General features: G+C 35.2%; 1 protein-coding gene across 4 annotated transcripts in view; it reads right to left on the reverse strand.

Moving 5' to 3' along the window:
* PHF14 (PHD finger protein 14) overlaps positions 1 to 24,769 on the reverse strand; it is a 166,584-nt gene that overhangs the window by 96,491 nt on the left and 45,324 nt on the right. For all 4 annotated transcript variants that reach the window (XM_075419260.1, XM_075419261.1, XM_075419259.1 and 1 more), the window contains exons 13-15: positions 23,538 to 23,669; positions 14,680 to 14,848; positions 23 to 73 (exon numbers count right to left, since the gene is read on the reverse strand). In XM_075419260.1, coding sequence (XP_075275375.1) covers positions 23 to 73; positions 14,680 to 14,848; positions 23,538 to 23,669 — 352 coding nt within the window. The remainder of the gene's footprint in view (positions 1 to 22; positions 74 to 14,679; positions 14,849 to 23,537; positions 23,670 to 24,769) is intronic.

Raw genomic sequence — 24,769 nt, forward strand, 5'->3', positions numbered from 1 at the left:
AAACAAAACACTATATTCCAACCTCAGGTTTTTCTTCTTCAGGCACAAAGCTTCGTTTTCGTCCTCTAGTTCTCTAGAAGAAAATATATTTAAAATACAATATTAGGTAACAGAACTTTTTCGCTATTTATCTATTATTCGTAACAACAACATCAACATACCACAAAAAAATAATTTAAAGCATTAAGTACAGAACCATTGCAAGACAACTACAATAACAGATGTTAGAACAACAGCTTCAGATTCTGTATATAAATTCACAGAAGTAGCCAGAAAGTAAATATAAATGTTTGTTCACCTGAGCATGTGGAGTCTTATTCTAAAAAAGACTGCTGCCAGAATTACGAATGTCTTACAGACTTTGCACAAACTTCCAATACTAAAATGTATAATTTGAAAATTGAAAAACAGTATTTTACAGTAAATTCTTTGAGCATTTAGAAGTGTTCTACTTGTAAGCCAAGCGACCAGATTCAAAAAAATCAAAATTGAAACTCTTCATCAAAACAGAAACAGAAAATAATTCTTACAACTTTTGAGGAACAAGCAAGAATTAAAGCTTTCGCAGTGAACCTTAATACAATGGGTGCATGGCAGATGCTCATAAAGCTACAACATATACCAGCATATGACTGGTACACAACACATGGAATGGATAATACAAAAAGTGGAAATTATTTCAGTATTAAAGTTGGCCAAAAAATCTAAACATCAAGTGTCAAGGGAAAAGATGTTTCCACCGACTGTAACAGCAAACATCAAAGGTTTACAAGCAGCTCTAAGTAACTACATGCATCTCACACAAGTCCAGTCTCAGTCACTACATTTTCATCTCTGAAATAGCAGCATTATAACCTGCATGTTTTAAATAACTGCCTCAAGCTGACAATATCACACTCTCTCCTCCTTGTTTAACAAGGAAAGAAAATTAGAAGGGATATGGAAGGAAATGAAAAACATCAGAGACTATTCCACTACCCCATAATGTCTGATACTTTGACACTAATAAAATACATAAATAAATACATAAATAAACTTTAAAATGCTTGTTTTTCTGCGAGGAAATGATCACCTTAGGAAGTAGTTTGTTATACAATAAAAAAAACACTGCCTAATTCATGATTTCTTAAAACTTTTTTTGAAGCAGCTAGCGTGCATCTCAGAAAAAGTAAAAACCAGCTGATCAAAAAGATTTTAAGCCAGCTGACAATCATAAGCAGCCATAAATTCAATTCCGAAGAAGCTACTAATATGTTTCTCCTGTTTGGAGCCCTCTTTGAAGGGGATTTACACTAGTTTCAAATTCAGTATTTTAAACTGCCTTACACATTTAATTATAGTTACACTGTAAATAAATCTGCCACTTCAACACATCTATACCTTTCTACCTATGCAGACTTTGATCTGCGCATGTTAACATAGTGTTAGGGAAGTTTTTTTTGGTTTTAGGCCAGAATTAACTCTGTAGTAGAAAGGAATGCAGTAGAACAGAAAATGCTAGTCTATTTTGTACCTCTTTAGAATACTTTAATTACCACTGAGATTCTCTTTCACATTTCCCTAAAAAAGATTTACAAAAAATTGTAAAACCTTATCTATTTAATACACATCAATATTTACAATACTTGTAACAATGCAGTCATAATTGAGGTGTTCTGCCTTCCACAAGCCACACAGTAGATACCTAAGTGTCCACATCTGGTAGAACTGATTTACGACAGGTAACTGAATTTATCAATGTAGTATTAGAGATAATAACGTAACATGGGTTACATCACCTACATGTTACACAACCCAAGGTCACTGTAAATTAAAATCAGACAAAAAAAAAGTTTGATCAGACATCAGCACATTAACTGCCTATTTTAGTACTTTCAACCTCTGGCATTAGTCCTAAGAAAACTTACAAACTCTGACAATTTTAAGCCATAGGCCCTGTTGAATGTAGCTGTGCAAAGATTAAAAAGAAGTAGGTGTAAAGGTGCATGTCAATGTATGTAGTGTTATGGTCCTCATTCTCCATGTTTAAGCAGCAAGAGACAATAACGTATGCTTTGTACAGTCAGAGCAATGCCATCTTGAAAACTGATACATAACTTGGAAATATACGTAACAATGAAATTATTTTTTATCCTAAGTGGAAAAGACTACAAGTTATTCACTATATTCTAAGAAGTGATAAAACATATTTAAACTTCAGCAAAATGGAGAGACAAGATGTACAAATAATTTGGTCACCTTTGTCAAGAAAATGTTGGTTTTCATTTGTCTGCCACATAATGTGTGATGCATAGGACACGTCACATTAAATTATACTTGCATTATGCTTCCATTAGACTTCTAAACCTTCAAGCCTACTTGAATCTGTTTGACAATCACGAGAAAACATACACATTTATAGGATATTTTATATTATTTTATATAAGAAAAAAAATTCTGTTTAAGAACAGAATTTTACATTAGTGTTTTTCCAAACTGATTTCCACACTTAAACATATTTGCAGTGCTAACTTCTGCTCAGAATCATTATACTACTGCCAGCATTCACAATGGAAAATAACATCAAATTCACAATTGAAAGCAGAATAGTCTGTGGTTCTCAACAACAGGCTTTCAGTAATTAGGCATTAGTAATTTTACATATGTTCTCGCTGGTTACCTTACACGTTCACAGAAAAGAATCAGATACCTGGATTACTTGGTTCAGTATTTTTCATTGCTGTTTGCCTCAAAGTACTGTATTTGCATTTCAAAATGCTTTGAATAATTTCTCTCATTAGCGGGCTCAGAATCAGAACATCAGAGATTGTAATCATTAGAGTTGCATGTACTTGCCATAAACAATCTAAAATTTAAGATTTCTTATAAAAGAAAAGCTTAAAGGAACAAAATTATTATATATGTCCAATGTTAAATACTACACCTGAAATAAACTTGTTCATATTCAGAACTTTCCTGGAACCAGATGTTAATCCAGTATAAAATGCATATAAAGGCAGTGATCTTTTAACCAAAACACTTGGCAACTCAATACTGTAGAGAGACCTTCAATTTAGGACTTTTCTGTATCATAAAACGGAGCAAGCCAGTTTTGTGAAATCTGCCCCTGCATTTCCAAAGTGCTCAGACAATAAGTCAGGAAAGCACTAAGTCATGTCACCAGTATCCAACCAAAATCCCCATTAACATCAGCGCTATCCCAGCAGGTTTTTTGTTTCACTACAAAAGGTAGCTATGCTCTAAAATACCTATCATTTGGAATGGACAGGTCAGTCCAGAACAAAACATGGCTAGATCTGGAATAGACAGATGCAACCCGTATATGGCAACTGCCACAAGATGACACTTTTGGACAGGAGTCAACGAAAGTACTGAACAATGGAATGTGGTTCAAAATATGTAACTATATTTTTCTATATGTAGAAGGTTTCTCTAACAAACGATTTTGAATGTTCACATTTAATGACAGCTGACTGGGACGTCTTTGATTGTGTCTCATCCGAAGTTCTACACTTACACAACTCTGGAATTCATTCAGTGCGTACTCAAGTAAGGGGTAAGTGTGCCATGTGCTCAGACACTTCCCTGCTATTAACAGGAGGATTCCAGCCACTGAGCTTTAGACCCCACAGCGTCAATGGAATCACCGTGCAAGCATCTACACTCTGGTTACTACACAGGCAGCTTAAGATTTATGTTGGCAAATAAATTATATGCCTATAGCTAAGGGCTAATTAAGTACTGATCCTATATAGCCTTAACAACCCCAGAAAATCAAATTGATGCCAAGGTTGTAATCACAACACACAAGGCAGATATTGTTTTTCATTTCATTTTGTTTCAGAAATAGGGCCCTTAAACAATAAAAATAAATAAATTAACAGATGCTAGAAACAGCTGAACTAGTCACATTTGACTTCCTAATACTATACCATAATAGTCCTATTCTTCTCCTTCTCTAGTGACTTCTTAACCTATCCTCTACTCTATTCAAACCATGTCTCCCACCATATGCCAAAGTTCTCCTCACACTCCCCAGTTAAAGTGAGGACACACTGGGACAGGTTCCAAACTACACGTCTTCTACACTGGACTGCAAGAGACCAACTGCAAAGGATAACTGAGCTCACAACTAAAATCTCTTCCTCACTCCGCACTCATCCTTCCCATCCAGCTGCTCTACAAATACCCAAGAGCTTAATTACCTTAGGCATACATACCTCTATCAAATTTTGCCGTAACAGATCAACAGGTTACTAGAGGGCATGCTACTAGAATGGTAAGGTAACTGCATTAACTTCTTTTTGTTAAAAAATCAAGTCAAAAGCTATTCTTTTTTGAAATAAAGAAACAAAAGATCTAGCTGCTGTGCCACAAAGAACACATCTTACACTGAACAGAAATGAAAAAGAAAAATAAAGTATCTTATTTCATTAGCAATACATCCCAAAATAATCTGAGCAGACCAAGAAAGATCAATGAATTAAAATTAAGATGCAAGCATAAAATGGAAGTATTTTTAAACAAAACAAACAAAAAAACCCAATGAAAAAATTAAAAATAATAAAATTTTAAAATAGATTAAATCCTTCCTAGGATTCATTTTTACCATAACATTTTGAGGAGAAAAAAACAACTCTATAGGTCAGTGAACCGACTTCTAATTCAACTCTTTAAAATCCCATATGATGATGTTCCTCAGGTAAAGAGACTGAGCCCTTTGATTCAATGAAAACATCATGGTGAAAGCAAGCCATCTTTTCTGAGTACATCTTACTAAGGTTTAGCCTTCACGGCAATCTTAATGCTCTTCCTCAGAAAAGAGTAATGCTTGGGTAAATGAAACCTAAAGATTAACAACGTCTCTTCTGGTCTTTTACTTCAAAGCTTATCACCTGTGCAAGTTACAGAATCATCCCACAGTATTAAAGCATATACCATGAAGTTATTTCATTAACTTCTGACCTTCTACTCAAAATTTGGACCCCCTCCCCCACTGCCTCTTGTCTCAACATTTTAAAAATTCACACAAAACATTACAAGACTACCTATAGAGAAACAGTGATGCCCACGACATGCCAACAGCTATCAAACCTGAAGAGAAGCAAAAAAAATCCAACTTCTGTTTGCCTCTTGTCTAATCTAATTTCTAATGATCTGATAGTTATTAAAATATTCTGTAAAATATATAGTATTTTATTATATATAATGTAAGCAATAAAACACAGTTAAAAAAGAATGTTAGTGAATGTCTCAAAAAAAAGAAGAAATTAGGAGAACTAGAGCATACACTTCCATAGCCATGGGAAAGATAAATTTAAAAACTGAGTTTCTTTCAGACGTGTTTTGTATCACAAAAGTACCCATCTGTGCTGTGCAGCATCCTACTGTCACGGTGTAGAAACTTGCGTATCTTCTTAGGGAATTAGAAGAATCAGGACATAGATGACAATTTCTGAAACACAGACTTCTGACATAAAAAAGGAATAATCAGTGATGAAGCAGATAAATGCATGAGTGATCTGAGGTGACATTTTTAGAAGATAACTGGACAAGAAATCAGTAGAGGTGTGGGGATAATGTGATTCCAACACCTGGAAGGAAGTAGTGTACTCCAGACACTTAAAAAAAAATCAGTTAAAAAAACCTGTCCAAAATGGAATGAAAAATGCTGAGGGAAAATGTGATCACCAGTGGTCAACCCAAAAGTGGGAGAAGAAAGACTGAAGTGGGAGTCTCCATTTTGGATGTGGAGAAGCTAGAAGTGAATGCTTAAATTTCACACTCAAGTTATTTATAAGCAACTCAGTAACAACTGGACAACAGTATGAAACACATGTACAATAAAAAAGATTAGATAATGCATTGACTGCAAGATTTTGAATATTATCAGAAAAATAAATTCCACAAGACAAATGAAAGACATCTGTAAGGGACAAATAAAGCCTGGGATGAATCCTACACTCTCTGACAGGAAACAGACCGTTTGCAAAACAAGGAGGGAAACAAAGGGGCAAAGCAAAGCTGCAAAGAAACAGCCTGTTCACCATCACTCACAGGTGCAACAAGTTGCTATGTGAGTTTCCAAGAGTGAACACAGAAAACTGAACACGACTCAATGGGTGCCCGCAGGACCCAAAACCACCATGGCTGTCGCCAAACCACGTTGTTGTGACTCTGGAAGACAAATGCTTTAAACCTGTTCATCCAAAGACAGTAACAGAAGGCAGAACGTTCTCTTGGAGCAGTTTTGCTTTGTCAGCTGGAAGAAAAGGAAAACCAACGTGATCCAGAACTCGTCAACTGACAAAAAGTGGGGAGGCAGTTCCCACGAGTCACAAGTATATGCTCCTGTTAAATACCGAGCATGTACTGAAGTGCTCCTGAAGGATAAAAATTCATACTGTCACTTATTTCATTTCTTCTTCATTCGAGTATTCAATAAATTGAGTATTCAATCTCAGTATTTCATATAAATAATTTGAAACCAGTCACAGATTTCACATTAAAAATTCATTACATTACTAAAGATACAACTGACAAAACTATTCGTACTATAATTTCATTATTGCATAAGAAGCCTGTAGCTGTTGGTTTTTGTTGTAATTATTAGAGGGCCAAATGTGAAGAACTTCAGATGCTTTGATTTTTGTAGATCTGCAAATCTCACGTTTCTTCTCTGAAATAGCACATATTTTTGTTTCCCTGACTGACCTGCAGCTATGGTAGCTGCCCTAGAAAGACACACAGCTACATGAAATACACAGCAAAGAGGGCCAGCATAAGATTGCAACTGTGTTTTAACTTTGTTTCCTAACTGAATGCTTCAGTCATTTTTATTTTTATCTTATGTCACCTTATAGTTGACACACTAATATTAAAGATATCCTTCCACAGTTCTACCATGTACCAAATTATAGTTCATTGATACATATTGCACATATCAAAAACTTCCTAACCCCAACCCTCTCTGTCATACAGCCTTTAAAATACACTTGTTAACAAGAATCTAAAGACAAAAAAAATAGAAGAAATCAGTATCAGAATGCTATGGAATCATTCCAAACAAAGAGCTTGTGGCAAGGAGTCATGACTACAGAACAGATGACGACCCTAATAAGAAACATCAGCAGAACAGAACACTCTCTGAAAACAGAACTGGGAAAATTTCCACTACTACCAAAAAAGTAACCTAATGAAATCACTGTGCTAACCATCAACAGCATGTATAAAGCAAACTACAGATTTTCAAACACCTGAGAAAACAATCACAGGTTGAAACTGCACAGATAATGTGATCTCTCTCCTGTTAAACACAAACCATGACCTTTTTGCTAAGACAGCAATTTTTAAGCCATGATGTCACCCAACCCTTATTAAGAGTTCAATGTTATAAACATCCTTTCCCAATGAAAAAGTTATAATCAAGCCAGTTGCAGAAAAAAACCTTTGACTTCCTTTCCTTTGTTAAAAGGCAGGTTAAAAACAATAATAATAAAAAAATCTACTGATGGCACCACACAGGCATAAAATTATTTTAAATAAAGGACAGCTACACCAGACACCAGATGGCACACTCGCTCAATACAGATCAAAGTGAATACCTTAAATGGTACATATCACTACTATTCAAAATATATCGCTGAAATATTTATTTCATTTTCCAGAAAGCTGGCAGTAATAAAAAGGGAACTGTCAGACAAAAAGAAACAGCAGTAAATCAAAATATGATTATAAAGGGAAACAAGTCAACCATGAAGCTTCATTACACAGAATTACAATTTCCACCTTTTTTTTTTTTAGTTTCCATTCACTCTCAAACTTTTATTTTCTAGAAAAGCAAAAGTTTTGCAACATTCCTGCTGTCAAGCTATGCTATCACTGAATCTGGCAATTAATTTGAAACTCCTGTTTCTAAGACTTAAACATACAACAGAATTTGAGAACTAGCAGGATTACTTTACATGCTTTCCAGCACTAATTTCCTTCAAAGCACGCACCTTTGGAGAACTGAAACAGAAGTGGGAAGGTAAAAAGGCCAGAAAAAGTCAGTTTGCAGATGCTGTTAAAACAAGTGATTATTTTCTGGAAAATTGAACTTAAATGCACTTATCTGCAGAAGTGACAGATATGCTAGTTAGCTTTCCTTACAGAGGTGTCTGTATTTACACCAATGGAATACCATTTGGAATATGTCCATCTCTTCATGTCTTTGCTACATCACAAAGAAGTGATCTTTCATCTATGGGCTTTTTCCCCCGCTTTCTTAAAAAAAGAAGCAACCAAACGAACAAAACAACCCCCAAACCGACAAAAAAAAGCCAAAAGCAAAACTCGGATATACTCCATTCACTTCAAGTATTGTGGAAGAGCTGCATCAATTTATATTAGTTTCCTCCTTTCTAAATTTGACCTCAAGCCAAAAGACAGAGTCCTACACTAGTATGTATCCATGTATTTGGCAGGCTGATTGATCTAGCTTTTATGTTTGTATTGACATGTCATAGACTCAGTTGAGCTTTTACATTCAGTGTTGAAGAAAAAAAAAGTAATTTATAACATTCTTTACAATGAAAACCTTAAGTTTCAGAAAGCTGAGTAAGTCCTGATTATTTTGCTCCAGAGCGTTAATGTTCAGTTGACAGCAACTTCTTTTAAGTTGAAAAATGTCAAAAACACTACTATTAGACAGTTGCTTTAAAGGTCCTCCAGGTCATTTAGCAGTCGTATTTAAGTGAATTGACCAATCACCGACAATGTTAGTTAAAATGATGACTGAGAACTACAGACAAGTGTTTTTGAATTATTTGCTGTTTATTATGAAACACTGATACTTACACTCAAATTGGAACTTATGTTCTGTTTTCCTCCTGTAGCCATCTTTTATTCAAAACTTGTATCTATGACATCACATAATTAAGTTACACAATAGATGTTTGGAAAGCACTTCAGTGGAAATGCTTCAGTTACATACAATATAACAATGCTGTTTATTTTTTAATCTACTTTGTAAGACAAAAAATAATCATTCCTCTGCTATCTTTTCCTATTTGAAACAAAAGCAAGAAATAATAATTTAATCTAAATAACAGTACTTATTCATAAAATAAAAGCAGTAAACACAACTCTGTGAGCTAAAATCACTTTGTAGGGGCTTTGTCAGGTTTTTTTTATTATTATCATTTTTTAAAACGAATCTACTTAGATCACCACCCCTCAGGCACATATTTGTTTTCTTCCATGTTCCAAAGAATGCACAGCATAGTGTTGGCTAGTAATTCATTCCCCAAAACACACACCTTTTACTACTACACAGAAAAACCACTGTCTGCTCATTTGATTTTATACAATGTAATTACAGAAAAAAAGCTATCAGATTTCCAGGTTTTAGATAACGAAAGTAAGTTTGGTATCAGAAGATCAGAAGGTTTTATTTAAATCCCTCATTAAACAATTCAAAATGCCTTTCCAAAAAGCCTTTTTCACCTTTATAACACTGGCAAGATACTTCCTTGCAATAGAAAGGAACAAAAAACGGAATTTCCACATTAAAAAACCCCATACCACCTTCTAATATGCTCAGTAAGAGTACCAGGGTCTGACAGCATTTGTTGGAGGATGGAACGTTCAACAACATAAACTACTTAACTTCAAAGCATATACCAGAATTACAGGAAAACACATCCCCTACCACCTCTTACAGCACACAGCTAGCCCCAGCTGCACAATATTGCTTTAGAAGATGTGCAGGTATTCAACATTTCTTACAGAAATTCCATTACACTTCCAGATGACAGCACAGACAGTAGGTAAAGCATACTTAATGAAATTTTAAAGTAAAGAAAAAAGCATTAATCTCTCAACTTCCTGCTGTAAAGCACTATCTGCAAAATTTTTTCCAAATAAACAGACTATTGCACACTTTTAATCTTCCTAATAATAATATCCAATATGAAAAAACTGTACAGTTCTGAAAAGCAAATGTTAAAATACATCTTCAGGTTTTTAACAAATACAGAAAAGTGTTTATAGACATCTACTGGTTTACACAGATTAGCTATTGATTTCTATTAGCCATTAGCTAATCATTAGCTATTAATTTCTCTGAAATTAACTAGCAGCAGAAATAATGACTTGTGAAGCTCAGACAAGTATGAAATCGGAATTACAAAGATTACATATTTTAAATAAAGTAAGTCTAAAGAGTTATTCACTGAAATTCAGAAAATTGTTTAAAAGATCACTAAATATGGCTTGAAATGTATAAGCATAAACAGTGAATTAAATTCTGCCCACAAATACAGCCCTTATACAACAGATTAAAGTATAAAGGCCTGATGTCTTGTCTATTTACATTCATTTATAATTTGTATAGACCCTGACTCAGAGTAGAATTCTACATGTTTAATTTTACCCTCGTGCATTTTAGTACATTCTCTTACACAGTATTTCTCATAAAATTTACAGTCAGGAAGGTCTTCTTGTAAACTTCAGCTACGTTTCAAGGTACAATACGATAGGCACTCTCGCCACAACAATGCAGTCCAAATGGCAGGACTTTCTCTCTGTCCTCCCATTTTCTCTGAAAAAACTGCTCTTCTTTGTATAAATACCCTCCAAAGTTTTTGCAAGCTAAGAGATGGAAACACTATAGAGTTTTCACAGGGTTGTTTTAAAAAGTTTATATACCATTAGGATGCAAAACACTGCCCTGGCACACAATTAACGTAGAGAACTGCATGAGGAAGAAGCACCATCCTGACTCTCAATAACCTGCTTCAGTCTTACTTCTCTCACACTTCTAAACTACAGAAGGAAACTGATAACACGTAAAATCTGTGAAACTAGTGTAGTCTAGTTGCCACAGGTCTCTGGCCATCATGGTTCTGATGTAAGATTAGACTGAATTAAGATTTGAACAATGTAGTCCCTAGAAGAAAACCTGAATTTTCATTGAACAGTCTCACCTTCCTCTCAATGAGTTGGAAAATTAATATTCCTCACAGGTCTTCCAAGCCAGTAATTAGTTATTAGCACAGCTTTTTGCACAAGTAGACTGAAGATATGAAGAAACGGCACCTCATTCAAAATAATGCAGAGCATCCCATTCTAAATCTCTGCTAAGAGTATCCTGACATAGATGTAAGGCTAAGTACTTAAGATGAGAAAAACCTGAAAAGAACTGTTAAGTTCACAAAAGAAAAGGAGGAGAGATATTACAGGTTACAGAAATTAAAATTAGAAGTACTTATTATTTCTAGCAATAATGCAAAACAAAAGGAAATTGTAAGGTTACTTTTAAAGCTGAAAAAACAACCACTATTTTCTTCAAGAAACAATTTACCCACCGAAAAGAAAATCCACAACATCAATGAACTGAGGCGCTTCAAAGGATAACAAAAAGAAACTAAAGAAAAAAAATTTACAGGACTTAAGTACACATCCATAACTACATGGAACAAGAAACAATGGTAAAATTATGAACACTTCTAAAAGGGCCTTTTACTCTTCATAGTACACCCCATGCAGACAGAAATAAAAAAAAAAACAATATCACAAATAAGGAAAAAAGCAGTTTTTCATGAAAGGGGGTATGCTTTATCATCTCTGAAATCAACGTTACCAAACCAGAACTGCAGAACAAGTTGACTGCAAAATGTCAATTCTGAAAGTACAATTTAACATGAATTTTTTTTTCATATAGATAGCATATATTTGTATAAAATGTCTCATAGATACCAGCTATTACTGTCATCAGTAACATCTAATGCAACTTTATAAAAATAAAATATTAGGGCTTACCCACAATTACTATCAACAAAGTAATGAAGAGTTAACTATAAAAAACAACTACAATGCAATACAAACATGTAATATGCATTCTGTTCTCTTAGGTATGTGGCAAAAAAACCTTCTTTCAATTATATCAATTCAAGATAAATTTATGCAAAACAAATGGAAATATCCTTAAGAGAAACAGATACACAATTCAACAGTCCTATAATTGTACTTGTTGATTATAACTGTAAGCAAGGCTGATTACACACTGTTAGCTAAGCGGGTTTATCAATTCCTTCCAAAATAAAACTAAATTGAATACAACATGCCCAGTCCACCCAGAAGAGAGGACTGTGAAGTCAGTATATTTTTTAATTGTCAATTTTTTCTTCTTTATTTTAAACTCTTTTAAAGGATCTGAGCAGTGAGTACACAAAGGACAGAACAAGTATCTAGTCGTTGTTGAAATGCACCACATAGATGTCCTCTGTGTAGTCAGACTCCACTCCATATGAGGAGTTGTTCAAGGTCAGGTTTTCTTCCTTCGAATATACAGGCAGCCCCAGAACTAATGAATTAAGAAGTATTCTGTTCCTAAAAAAAACAAACCAAAACAAACACCAGCTTTCCCAGGTTCATAGCAAAGGTAAGTGGGAATCCCATACTGTCAGGAAATATCTACTAAGTCTTCAGAGGTCTGTTATCTTCATTTTGTTATACAGCCTAAAGGCACCAAGATCATGAAAGAGCTGAAACGAAGAAATTAAACCTAGCTCAGAGAAAGAAATCCAGCAGATGTCAAAGCTGTGAACCTTCTCTTTCCTAGTTAAGTAGAAGACAGCAGGAAATAAAATTAAAAAAAAAAAAAAACCCAAACAAGCAAACAACAAGCTAGCAGCTATGGGAAAGCGAAGAGCAGAGATAACTTTGACAGAGGAGCCCTGCCCACAGGACAGCAAAGATGCTATCTTGTAAATCCATGTGCTGTAGAGAAGCAGAGAACCGGAGAGAACTGAAAGAGAGCCTAAAAATTCAAGCAGAAGAACAAGGTCTTTCTCAGACTGGCAGCAGTAATTCTTCCATGGTGCAATGCTGTGCTGTACCAACATGCTAGTCCACTCTAAGTAAATTTAATCTCTACATTACACACCACAATGTGTGTAGATGCACTCCACACGTGAGGTGCCAAATCACCAGTGTAGTACATGGCAGTGTCACAGCATGAGGGGAACCCTTCAGAGCAATCAAACTTCTCTCCATTTAGCACAGAAGCAGCTTGGCAATTATTACATGGGCATTAGAACAAACCAGTCTTGTCTTCCTATGGATGTCTGTAACATGCCTTATATCACTCTCTTGTCTATTACTACTATGAATGTGTATCCTACAAGAATTTTAGTTCTCTTTAGTCCCATAATCATGATTTACCACCCTCTAATATCACTATACTAGGTATAAAAAGAGGAAAGAGAGAGAGAAAGAAGAAAAAGGGGAGAGGAGATGCAAAGGGCAGGAACACCAGGTAAGTCTTCTTTCTGTGTGAACAACAGTGTGATGACAGCCAGTTCAGCCTTCCCAGACATCTGTAAGAACCTATGTGTTCTTACACATAGGGAAGAAGGGAAGAAGGGAACTTTCCCTCAATGAGAAAAAGCAATAAAAAGAAGTTTCTCCCCTACAGAAAGGTTCTCAATTATTCACAAAATTTAATTTTGGATTACTCGCACTCCTAATAGCTTGAGCTAAATTAATCAGTTTGGCTTGAGCCATTCTTAAAGTTCTTCTTAGTCATAGACCACGAAAAGGAAGCCATTAGGTAAATCAAAGCTATGGCCTAAACATTCAAAATATACCGAAATTTAATTAAGGCAAACATTTAAGGTTAGGTCAGGAAAATACTTGCTTAATCCTATCAGCGTGTGCTCCGAAGAGTTAAGTATGGTATCTGCTAGTACAAGCATAAAAGTCTGGAAAGCTTTGTGGGGAAAACAAAGTTGTGCTGCATGAGATGAAATATGTCTAGCCCTAACACGAGAGGCTTTAAGTATTTCCTAATACTAAGTAGTATACTGGACGATGAACCACCAGCTTATATGTAATTACCATTCACGGCCAAACAGTCATGGAAACACTACTTATTCCCTAAACCGGACCTAAAAGCCCTGTGATACTTTTCTGTACATTTTATAGGTGATGTGACATTACACATGAAAAATCTTCTTTTATGAGCAAGTAAGAGAGCAAAATTTTAAGGATTAGAGCACAGTGATTAACAAAAAAGTTCTATTTTCAAATGAAAGAAATATGCTAGATATTTTGTCAGTACAGGAAGCACGAGCTTTTCCTTCTCTTCTCAAAAAACTACCCACCAGGAAAGTTCGTGAAAAAGTACAATGACTAGTAAGACCAGGAAGCTAAACAAACTGAAATAAAAGGGTCTTGTGACAGTCACAAAATGTGCAGTCAGTCTGTAGGTTGCCTCTACATAAGGAAAGGACTAATTGCTTTACAGCTGTAATTGGGAATTTGATATATTTAAATCTTCGCATATAAGAACAAAGTTCCCTTACTACTAAGGTGAAGAACAGCTGTAAAGTCTAAGTTTAAGTGCAAACTGAATTTTCCCTTTTTCTGCAATTAACAGAGGACTTCATGACCCAGGTAGAAGGAAAAGCTTATACAGCTCTTCAGTTCAGTACCACGTTTCCCAGCTTTTTACTTCAGCAAAACTATGTATTTAACAGTAGTAATAAAGCATTAAACAGAGGAAAGGGAATTTATAACAGAAATACAACATCAGTCAAATTGAAATCCCGTAATTCAGAATGTCCAAAACATAAGTCATCTTAAACAAAGCTATTATGAATACGAGCTGCATAACAACAACTCAACCATCATTACCGTGTTTCTGATTGGAATTTTCTTCGGTTCTGGTGGCACATCCTGAGGAACAAATTTCACTGGTTCCTTAATCTGTCTCCTTGATCGTTTGGTCCCATCTGGTAAGGTTTCCATGGCGATATCAGCCTCCATGTCACTGCTACCTGCCTGGTCACACTCTGAGCATTGCCTGCAAAGTGGAAGATTTTCTATTCAAAACTCCAGTCACATCAGAAAAAAAAAGAAACATATTGAAGTGTTTGGGTTTAAAACAAAATCAAAGGTCAAGAAACTCAATGGACACCTAAAGAAGTCCCTCAAACATATAATATTTTAAGCAACTAAGCAAAAAATGGGCAAGATGTTCTTATTGCTGGGTTTTTTTGACAGTATTTAAACTTTGAAAACCGAGACTTTGAACGTAGGACTTAACCTTCAAGAAAGATGTGCTGTATTTCACAATTTGCATCCTACCATATCCCCATTTTTAATGGTGCCCACTGATTTGTAATGTATTCATTATTGTAACTGCTGCTGCAGTTTAATCTTTACAACAACACGCTGCTGAATTCATTCTGAGAACAGTCTTTAGTGGCAGAGATTTAGAAGAAATGTCTGTTAAGAAAATCAATTTTAATATGTATTTTCCAAGGGAGTGGGTTTTAATCCCCCCAAAAATAGTGAAGACAATTAAAGATACACAAGCTAGAGACGTATATCAACAAACTCTGAACACTAAGTTGAAAACAATGCCTACTGAGTTTCTGAAAAAGTACAAACTCACAATTAGAACTTCAAAAGTGAACAGATGCTAAGGTAAGGCTATTAACAAACTCCATGACAGAATTAATAGCACAGGAATTCATCAAACTGTCTTACTTGGAGAAAATAACTAAAAATATGTTAATGAAAACTTAAATATTATATCCACTGATAAGAGCCTTTTTTTTTAATTCCTTCTCACATTACACTTCCAATTCAAAAAAACTATAAATCCATTCAAACAAATTCCAGCTCATCTCTGTTGTCATATTAACTACCAAAAAAACCCCCAACCTTATGTTCTGCTATTAATTGGCATTAACAGGGATACACACATTAAAATTCTCTAAACAAAGGAGCAAATTTGCTTTGGAAGGAGACAAGCAAAATACATGTATTTAATTATTTGATGTTAAATGTTAACACACACTTGTGACAAGAAGTCATACACATATCTAAACAAAAGCACAAAGTCAGGTATGTACGTTGTGTCTGAGCTGATTTCACCACATGTAGATATTCAACAGGAATAATTTCTCTCCTGTGAACTTCAGTAAGATCTGACACAAGATCAACGCCATCAACATTCCATGCTTTCTAATTCTTTCAAACTAATTCAAGCAGTATTATCTCAGATCTCTCCTGGCTATACCAGAAAACAACAGCAGTCATCATGGTCTGCCAGACAGACCAGTGGCTACCAAGTGAAACTAGAGGGGATCTAATCCTGGATTGCGTAATTTACAAGTGTAACCTAGGCTAAGGCAACACCTTTCTCCTCCAATTTTTCCATCTGTAAAATTAAGATAATTGTGGCTACATCATAATGTTATGAAGATTAATCACGTATCTCTAAAGCACTTCAGACCACTGGAAATAGGACACATGCCAGTGCTAGAAGTATTTGCTGGTCTAGAAAAGCAGAAGTACTACAGGGCAGATTGCAGTCTCTCCCCTTCCTCATGTAACTATGGAGACTTCATTAGCCAAAACACAAGGAAGTCGGTTTATGCAGTTTTTATACTTTGCAAACAGTTTTGGGCCAGCATATAAGTGTGTAATACTCTATTCTTCCTGCTATTTACAAACCTCAGTTCGCTACAGACATAGGACCTGTGAGTATTTCTAGGTCTCTTTAGGACACTATAATCTAAAACCAATAAAAAAATATAAGGTATAATAACATTCACAATATGTCACTGTTTACAGTTATGATTACATAAATTTGTGTGCATAAACACACACAAATATGTATACACATGCACTGCAGTAAAACAAAAGCACACAGACTACTATTATGGTAAGATTTTATGGAGAAATGCTCTCCATTGACCTAACAGGAAAGAGAAGCTTTAGAGATAACAGCATTCCCTCAAAATTTTGTGTGTCTGCTTAGCTGAAGGTTACTTTGTGTTCTTTACTTTTATATGACTCATTGTCTTCAAGTTGTCCAGCTCAAAACTCTAAGGAGATTTTCTGTTTGGCAAGCATCAGAGACCACAACCCTCCCTAATACTGCAGCATCAGTCATGTCATTAACTTAGGTACTGGAAAGCACAACTGGAAGTACTTACTATGATCTGCTTATGCAGATGTAAGCAATAGCTATGAAAGTGTTCCAAAATACTGTGATGAGCAATTCTTACAAAAAGTTTATTTTCCCCACTGTTACGGTAAAAATATGTACTACACATAAATTAAAAAAAAAGCATTCTACAACCAAAGAGCAGCATTAAAAAAATTGAATTTTTATAAGACAAAAAAAAAAACAGTAGTATGCTTTTACAGCAACATTTGGAGTTGGTAACCCAGTCTCTTGGATCTACCCCTTACACCCATAATTGATATAATTCCTGGTTTTCAGCTCTGCAGTGTTAAAAGGGAAAGACACTGCTACATAAGCTCAGACACTTGTACAGAAACTAACTATGCAGATCAGTAAAGTACCTTAGTTTCATTAGGGCCCTACTTAAATATAAATAAATATTTTAACTTTTATGTTAGTGAGGAAGACAAGAAACATCTCAATCAACAGATAATGTACTGCATACAAGTTCCTGAAATTCCATTTTTATGACCAAGCTTACTCTGAAACAGGTGGTGCAACTGTCTCAGCAATCAAAAGCAGAAAAAAGCTAGACCTACAAAAACCAAGCTGCAAAATTATATCATGATGGGGACGGGACTGGGGTGGAATCACAGAATAAAACTTCACAAATAAATGAAAGGTGAGGGGAAAAAAGGAAAGTTATAAACATGAACTTACAAGCAACCTATTGATTTACTGGAACAGCCTCTACTATCACAGGCAACCACGCCTTATGAAGCCTATTACAAAGCAGTCAAGCTTCAACTATAATGTAGTTTGGTTGGTAGCTCCCATAGGGCCCACAGAAAAGCTATTACAGACACACACACACTCCTCTGACTTGGAAACAATCTCCTAACTTTCAGCTCCTATTATGGTTTATTTCAAGATGGTTCTTGAGTTTAAAGAACTCTTTTCCCACTCTGCTGTTTAATCCAAATATATTTATTGAAAGCAGACATATGACTCCTCCTCCTTCTTTTGGCTACGCTAAAGTCACACTCATTTAATTTCACCTCTTTAAGGACAATCAGTGAATAGTGAACCTACCACAACTGGTCATCTTTCCAACTCTTCCAACAACTTTTGACTACCTCTAAATTTGCAAGCATTGGCATGCAGCACAAGCAAATTAACACAAGAAACGCTGTCAAAGATACAACTTCTGTACACAGGTTTTGTTTTGTTTTCAGTCTGGAATTGCCTAATCTAGACTCTCAGATAAAATCTGTAGTAGGCAATAATATGTCTACTATTAAAATGTGCCTTCTACTAAAAATTACTGGAAATGTTTGATCTATCAAGAAATGTCAGTGATAATATGAAACCTTTTAATAATACAGAAAGTCTATGATTAAGCGCTAATAACCTACTCAAGAAAAAACACTGCATGGTTTTGTTGTGTTTTCTGTATGACTTGGTATAAGAACCAATGGTACCAGAAACAGAGTCATAGAATCACAGAATGGTTTGGGTTGGAAGAGACCTTAACGACCATCTAGTATCACCGTCCCTGCCATGGGCAGGGACACTTTCCACTACACCAGGTTGCTCAAAGCCCCATCCAGCCTGGCCTTCAACACTTCGAGAGAGGGGGCATCTACAACTTCTTTGGGCAACCTTTTTCAGTGCCCCACCACCTTCACGGTGATACCTTCCCATCTCACAAAGCAAACGGATAGTCTCAACTCACTAGCAAAAGCGTCAAGAACAGCAAGTGAAAATGAATACCTATTATTAATTTTCAAAAATTATTAATGGTCCAGGCTAACACTGAAACACTTTTTGTGTAACTGCATGATGCAAATGTTTCTGCATTGCCTGGTGATGAATAGATTTTTGAGTATGGACAGCTTCAAGAAACATGTGAACCTCTAATGGGACTTGACTTTGGGGCTTTAGTAAGCACTCAAAGACCAAAGAGTGGTTTCTGCCCATGAATTTTTAGAAACTGACGGCATGAGGCCTTTAACCCAGAAATTGTTACAAAGTGAAAAAGTGAACACCTACACCACTGAGAAAACAGAAAGGGGAGAGACAGTTTGGAGATGGGGTGGTTTTCTGGTGAAGTGGCAATGAAAACCGTAGAGAGAAAACCCCATTATTTTGCAAAAAAATTAGTGCAAACAATGACATTATGATGCTTCTGTACGCTGCAGCTTTACACATCAAAAAAATCTAAATGCACTTTAACTGATGGGCCTGGCACACAGAAATTTGTGAAAAGATGATGAGAAAAGCTGAAGAAACACTGAACACCATTCCTTAATAAATGAAAGGTCACAAAGCTGAAGATCTCACAAACAGGATTCAAAGCCAACACACTGGTAAACTTTACATGAATCTGTTTTCATTTTTGAAATTTTAATAATGAAGCAAAAAACATCTTTGCTATACAAGACAGAAAACCAGATAAAAACATGAGAAAATATTTTATTGAAAAGGTAACACTACAAAAATTAGGAAAAAACTGAGGTTTTGTTCATTTATCACATTGCAGATGAATTTGACTGCCTTAACTGTGTTATGAGACATAGTTTTAGAGTGGCTTGTGTGACAGAAATACAAAGGCCTCGGTTCGAGCAAGACGCTTGTTCTTATAAGCACAACTGGGCATTAGGCCAGAAGCGATTTGGAGGAAACTAGCATCCTCTGCACACAGTGCTTACTGTGAAAAGCGTAAATTTAAGTGTTCTGTGCCGAGTGAACACCACTGCAGCGCTTCCAGGAAACAGTTCTGCCCTCAGTGTTTAAAAAGGAAAACTGTACAGTTATTAATTAGTTTGGCTTGTTTTTAATTAGGACGAAACAGGTCTCATACACATACTCTGTGATAAATCACTTCTTGCAGTGTTAGCAAAGAATTAAACCACTTTGACCTTGAGAAACATGGACCATAGATTTAAGATGACACCTGTGCTCTGGTAATTTGAATAAATCACACATATTGAATGATGTACTGGAAGTGGAAAAAAGGAGGACTGCTCTTATTCTGGAGATAAAAGACAGTAAATATGAACCAAAAATAGTTTGTCAAAGAGCTTCGAAGAACCTCTTTCGAACAGTAAAGGTACTGAAAATTTGGCATTTGCAACGACCTCCAACATCCTTCAATTAGGGTAAGTGATAAATACATAAAAATCTGTGTTATATGCAATTTTATATTGCACTCACACTTCTAGAAATTAATAATTTTGTATCATTATCCAGTGATTCAGGATGAAAAAACAATCAACATGTGGTGGATCAGTACTGAATGAGTGGAGTCAGGAATATGAATCAACATACAGATACCGAATGAGTGTTCACGGGACTATGGGTCTGAAACGCCACAGCTCACTCTGTCCTGTGGCCAATACTCCCCACAGCAGTTACCACTATAACTTGGCCTTCCAGAAGGAAAATAAAAAACACTAAGCCTGTTACGATCTTTAGTCCTTGTTTGGTTCATCTCAGTCCTCAGCACCTCATACGCTACCAGAAGTTATTACTATTTTTCAGTAATCTCATTTCAATAGAAAGAGCTAGTCTCTGTCGGTAGCTGCCAAGTATTTTCTTAATGAAAATATCAATATTTCACAATCAGATTTTGATTCATTGTATTGTCTGTCCATACTTCTGTATTGCTTTTGTATCAGTTCATATCATTCTCTACCAGGAAAATACACAGTTTCCAGCCCATCTAGAATGGGCAGAAGCATAAAAGCACACCAATTGTCAGAGAGAATGACAAGACTTAATTTTATGATAACATGTGAATCCAAATAATATTCTAGTGTTTAATCACAAGGATTTCTAAGAAACTGAAAATTTCCACATTTTTAAATAAAAGTATGCCACAGCATTTTACTCTATGATTAGAACTGCTGGTCTACTTCGAAAGCACCACATCAGAGCAGACAAAAATTAATGTTTTCATGTTTTATTACATAAAACAGTTGTTATGCTCTTCCTCTCAAAACAGATCCATCTGAAATGAGTACAGGCTTTGAACTCACTACATTACAAACAATTTCCTTCTAAAATATTCAAGATGTATAAATGTTACCTTGCAGAAAACTGTCAGGCTTTGAACAGCGGAACTTCTTAGTGTTAAATGCTTGAAACAAGTTTCTAATAAGCTGTGAGACACTGATGCTCACCACGTCTAAACTCTTACCACAATTTCACTAAGACTAAAATCATTACCTGCTTTTAATGTTTAGAAACATTGAGATAACTAATTATAATTTGTGCTTTGTTTAACAAATTAGCATTTAAATGTAAAAAATATTTTTTTCTTACCATTACATGTAATAGTGGATTTAGTTAAACAATTTCAAAATTCTTTTTTGTATACTGTAATTTATATTTCTACTAAATGTTGAGCACGAAATGGACAAAACGTATAACTATTAACTAATCTACATAGCATTGGACACATAAGCTGAATCATTTAGCATCCTCAAATAGAGTACAAAATACGAAGCATATGGAATAAACTCATGCTAAACTACCCAATGTTTAAATAAATATGTATTGACAAAGTGTATGACTAATCATCAAACCTTTTTCAAAGGCTCAAGATAGCAATTATGAGTAAATGATTAAGCAGTGATAATGGAATAGAAAGCAAAAATATTAAGAAACAATTATTTTTAACTGTTTCCTGCTTACTATTTAAAAGAGGACTCAAGTCAACATTTTTAACCACTTTAAAGTCTTTCAACCTTCCTAATGCTTCAAGATATTTCCCACTATACCCATTTTCTTGCTTTACCTTTTTGTGTAAGTTCCCATTATACCCTATACAAACAACTGAAAAATACATGGCCCACGTATAAAAAAACCCTGTACTTTTCTTCATAGCTTAATCAAAAGATTAAACTTGCATTCAAAACAGCAGGGGGGAAAAACCTCCTGAACTCAGATCAAGGGTCCATTCTATATTCTCTCTACTGATCCTGAAAAGAATACATAAAGGCATGTCCAATGATGAAAAGAATGCAATCAATACAGCTCAATTTGTCTGCTATAATCTCACACTCCAGAATATGCCCTAGCTAATTAGAAGTAAAAGCTACGTTTGTGATCTGAGATATAATTGAAGCATGAAATTCACAACAAAGCGAAGTTATAGCTTTGAAATGAAAGAGTTTTACTACCTAACCTGACCTATTTTGCCTTTAACACCTACTGAGAATTGTAGTCTTACATCTTTTCGGACTGATGGCTTTTAGTAAGCCTTTTCAGCTTCGTTGAAATGTAGAACAAAAATCAAGAACCTCCTGTGCAAATGCACAAGCTACCAAAAAAGAAAAAAAAAGCTTCAATTTAACATAACTACTTAGGAAATTTGACCAAAGAACTCAGAATGCCCTTGAAATAATGAAAAGTCAAAAATCACAGACTACATTGCATAATCCAAGGAAAATTAACATCGGAAAAATATTAGTGATGGTGAAAACCTTTCCGAGATTTTCAGCTTTTAAAGGAAATCTCTATTAATTTACTAAATTTACTGGGGTAAATCCAGAATTTGTCATTCTAAGACACAAAAAAACCAAGAGATCTCTTATTTCATGTATCAGCCATCTTGCTCTCCACACAATCATCAAAACCACACAAAAAGATGACTGAAGTAGATGTTTTATAGAAATATTTAAAAAATTAAAAAAAAATTAAGAGGCATATGAAGAAAAATATACAACCAAGTTTTCTCAATTAAAACAGTTTTATTGTATTTTTAGAGGGAATTCTCATACTATTCTGATTTGGTACCTTAATGTTCAGATGAGGTGATGATGATTCCTGGAGATGCTGTACACTAACTTCTTGCTAGATAAAAACTGCTTCTGAATAACTGCTTCTAACACAGTTCAAAACAGTGTAGAAACAGGCAGAATGCTAACCCAACACAGCAGCACACTCATTTTATGAGAGGTTGGAAATCAGCACCTTTACCCCATTATCAGTCCTCCATTGTACCACTTAGCTTTTGTTCTGCTCCACTGGCACAAAAAGAATATTAATTCATGTAAATGTAACTGCATTTAAGCACAGTTATGCATATGCTTCTGCCACTGCAGAGAAGAGCCGTAAGACAGAAGCAAACCCAATTGATTTCCCATATTGCAATAAACGGATCTACTACTTAAAAGTTTACTTGTAAGTATTTACATGTATCTTCCCAAAGATCTGGACAGAGTGTTGCATATCTGGGTCCTAAAATTAACACAAAACCAAGTCTTTCATTTCCTGAAGGTAGCCTATAGTTTCCTATCATTATTATACAGCAGCATTAATAATCACAAATGAACTTGAAAACTAAGAAAATTAAAGCTATAATCTATTTCTACACAGTGCCTAATAATGAAAAAAATCTTTATAACTATTTTTGTTACCTTGAAATATCAGTGCTAATAACCCGAAAATAAAATAACTCAGTTCAGTCTGCATTATAGAGATGTCTAAAGCACCTAGAATCTGCAAGTCTATTCATGTTTAAGTACAGATATAGCACAAGACAACACACCAACTGCACTCTTACCAGTAACTGTTCTTGGTCTTCCTTGGCATCCTTGTAAGAGGCGGATCCAGGCAACCAAGATGGTAATGGAGTTTACAAGTATCACACAGTAGCAGTAGGTGTTGATCATGGTTCTTCTTGCAAATTCCACAACTTTGAATGAAGGTAGCAGAAAAGCATTATAATTACATTTGAAATCATAAAGAAAAAACAATACATCCCAGCACATTCTCCAGTTTCTATACAAATGTGTGGCAACTTCAATTTGAATGCATCATTTAAGTGCACAATTACTTTTTATGGAGCTTCTACCTATACACAGCAAAGCATAAAAGGCACCTAAATACAGTTAACAATAAAACGGCTTTCAATCTTCTTTTCTGAGGACCTCTACCCAGTAAGTAATCACCTGATATTTCAACAAAATGTACCACTGGCAAAAGGAAAAAAATACTACCTGTGCCATCCAAACACCTAAATAGAAAATTATGCTGCTATTATCAGTCTTAACAATCATATGCTTACTTCAATAATGCAAGCACCCTGAAATAGGTCTGTGCTGATGAGTTGATACATTACCCAATACAAGAAATTACATTTCCTTTTAATTATTATTTTACTGGAATTTAAATTTTAGTTATTTCAAAAAGATGAAGCGTTCATTGATTCCATTATAGAGTGGGAGGAACTAAATGACCGGATTTGAATGAAAAAGAACTAGCAAAGTACGACTCCTATTATTTGTTTGTGTACAGGTCTAAATCACCAAATCCTCAGCCCACTGCCATGTGCTCAAGATTTCCACCTCTCATAGCACTAGAATTAACTTTCACTTATGTAACCCGTCTTCTTCATTTAGCCTGCTAGCTGGACAAGATACTGCCCACTTGCTGTGGCTGGAGGCCTGGCTGCTGTTCTCTAGATAAGTGACAGACCATGCCGCTGCTCAGCCGGTGGCAAGAGAAGATCCAAGACGGTATGTGTATTTTGCACAGTCATGCTCTGGGATCCTAGTCTATGTTCCACTGTTTGGCTCAGTTAAAATCAAGTCAGTAGCTTCACACCTTACAGAAGAGTGGGAAAAGGTGGAACAATGCCAGAATAAGTGAACACGTTTTATTTTATTGGGAATTAATAGAAATAGGGAAATTTAAAACACAAGATATCCCAAAGCATTTGACCACCCATGAGCAAAAAGCAAAAATCCTTATTATGACAAGTGTTTTATGCACTCAGCCACAGTAACTAAACAG

This window comes from Opisthocomus hoazin, chromosome 4 (genome assembly GCF_030867145.1).
Source record: "Opisthocomus hoazin isolate bOpiHoa1 chromosome 4, bOpiHoa1.hap1, whole genome shotgun sequence".
In the NCBI taxonomy this organism is placed as follows: Eukaryota; Metazoa; Chordata; class Aves; order Opisthocomiformes; family Opisthocomidae; genus Opisthocomus; species Opisthocomus hoazin.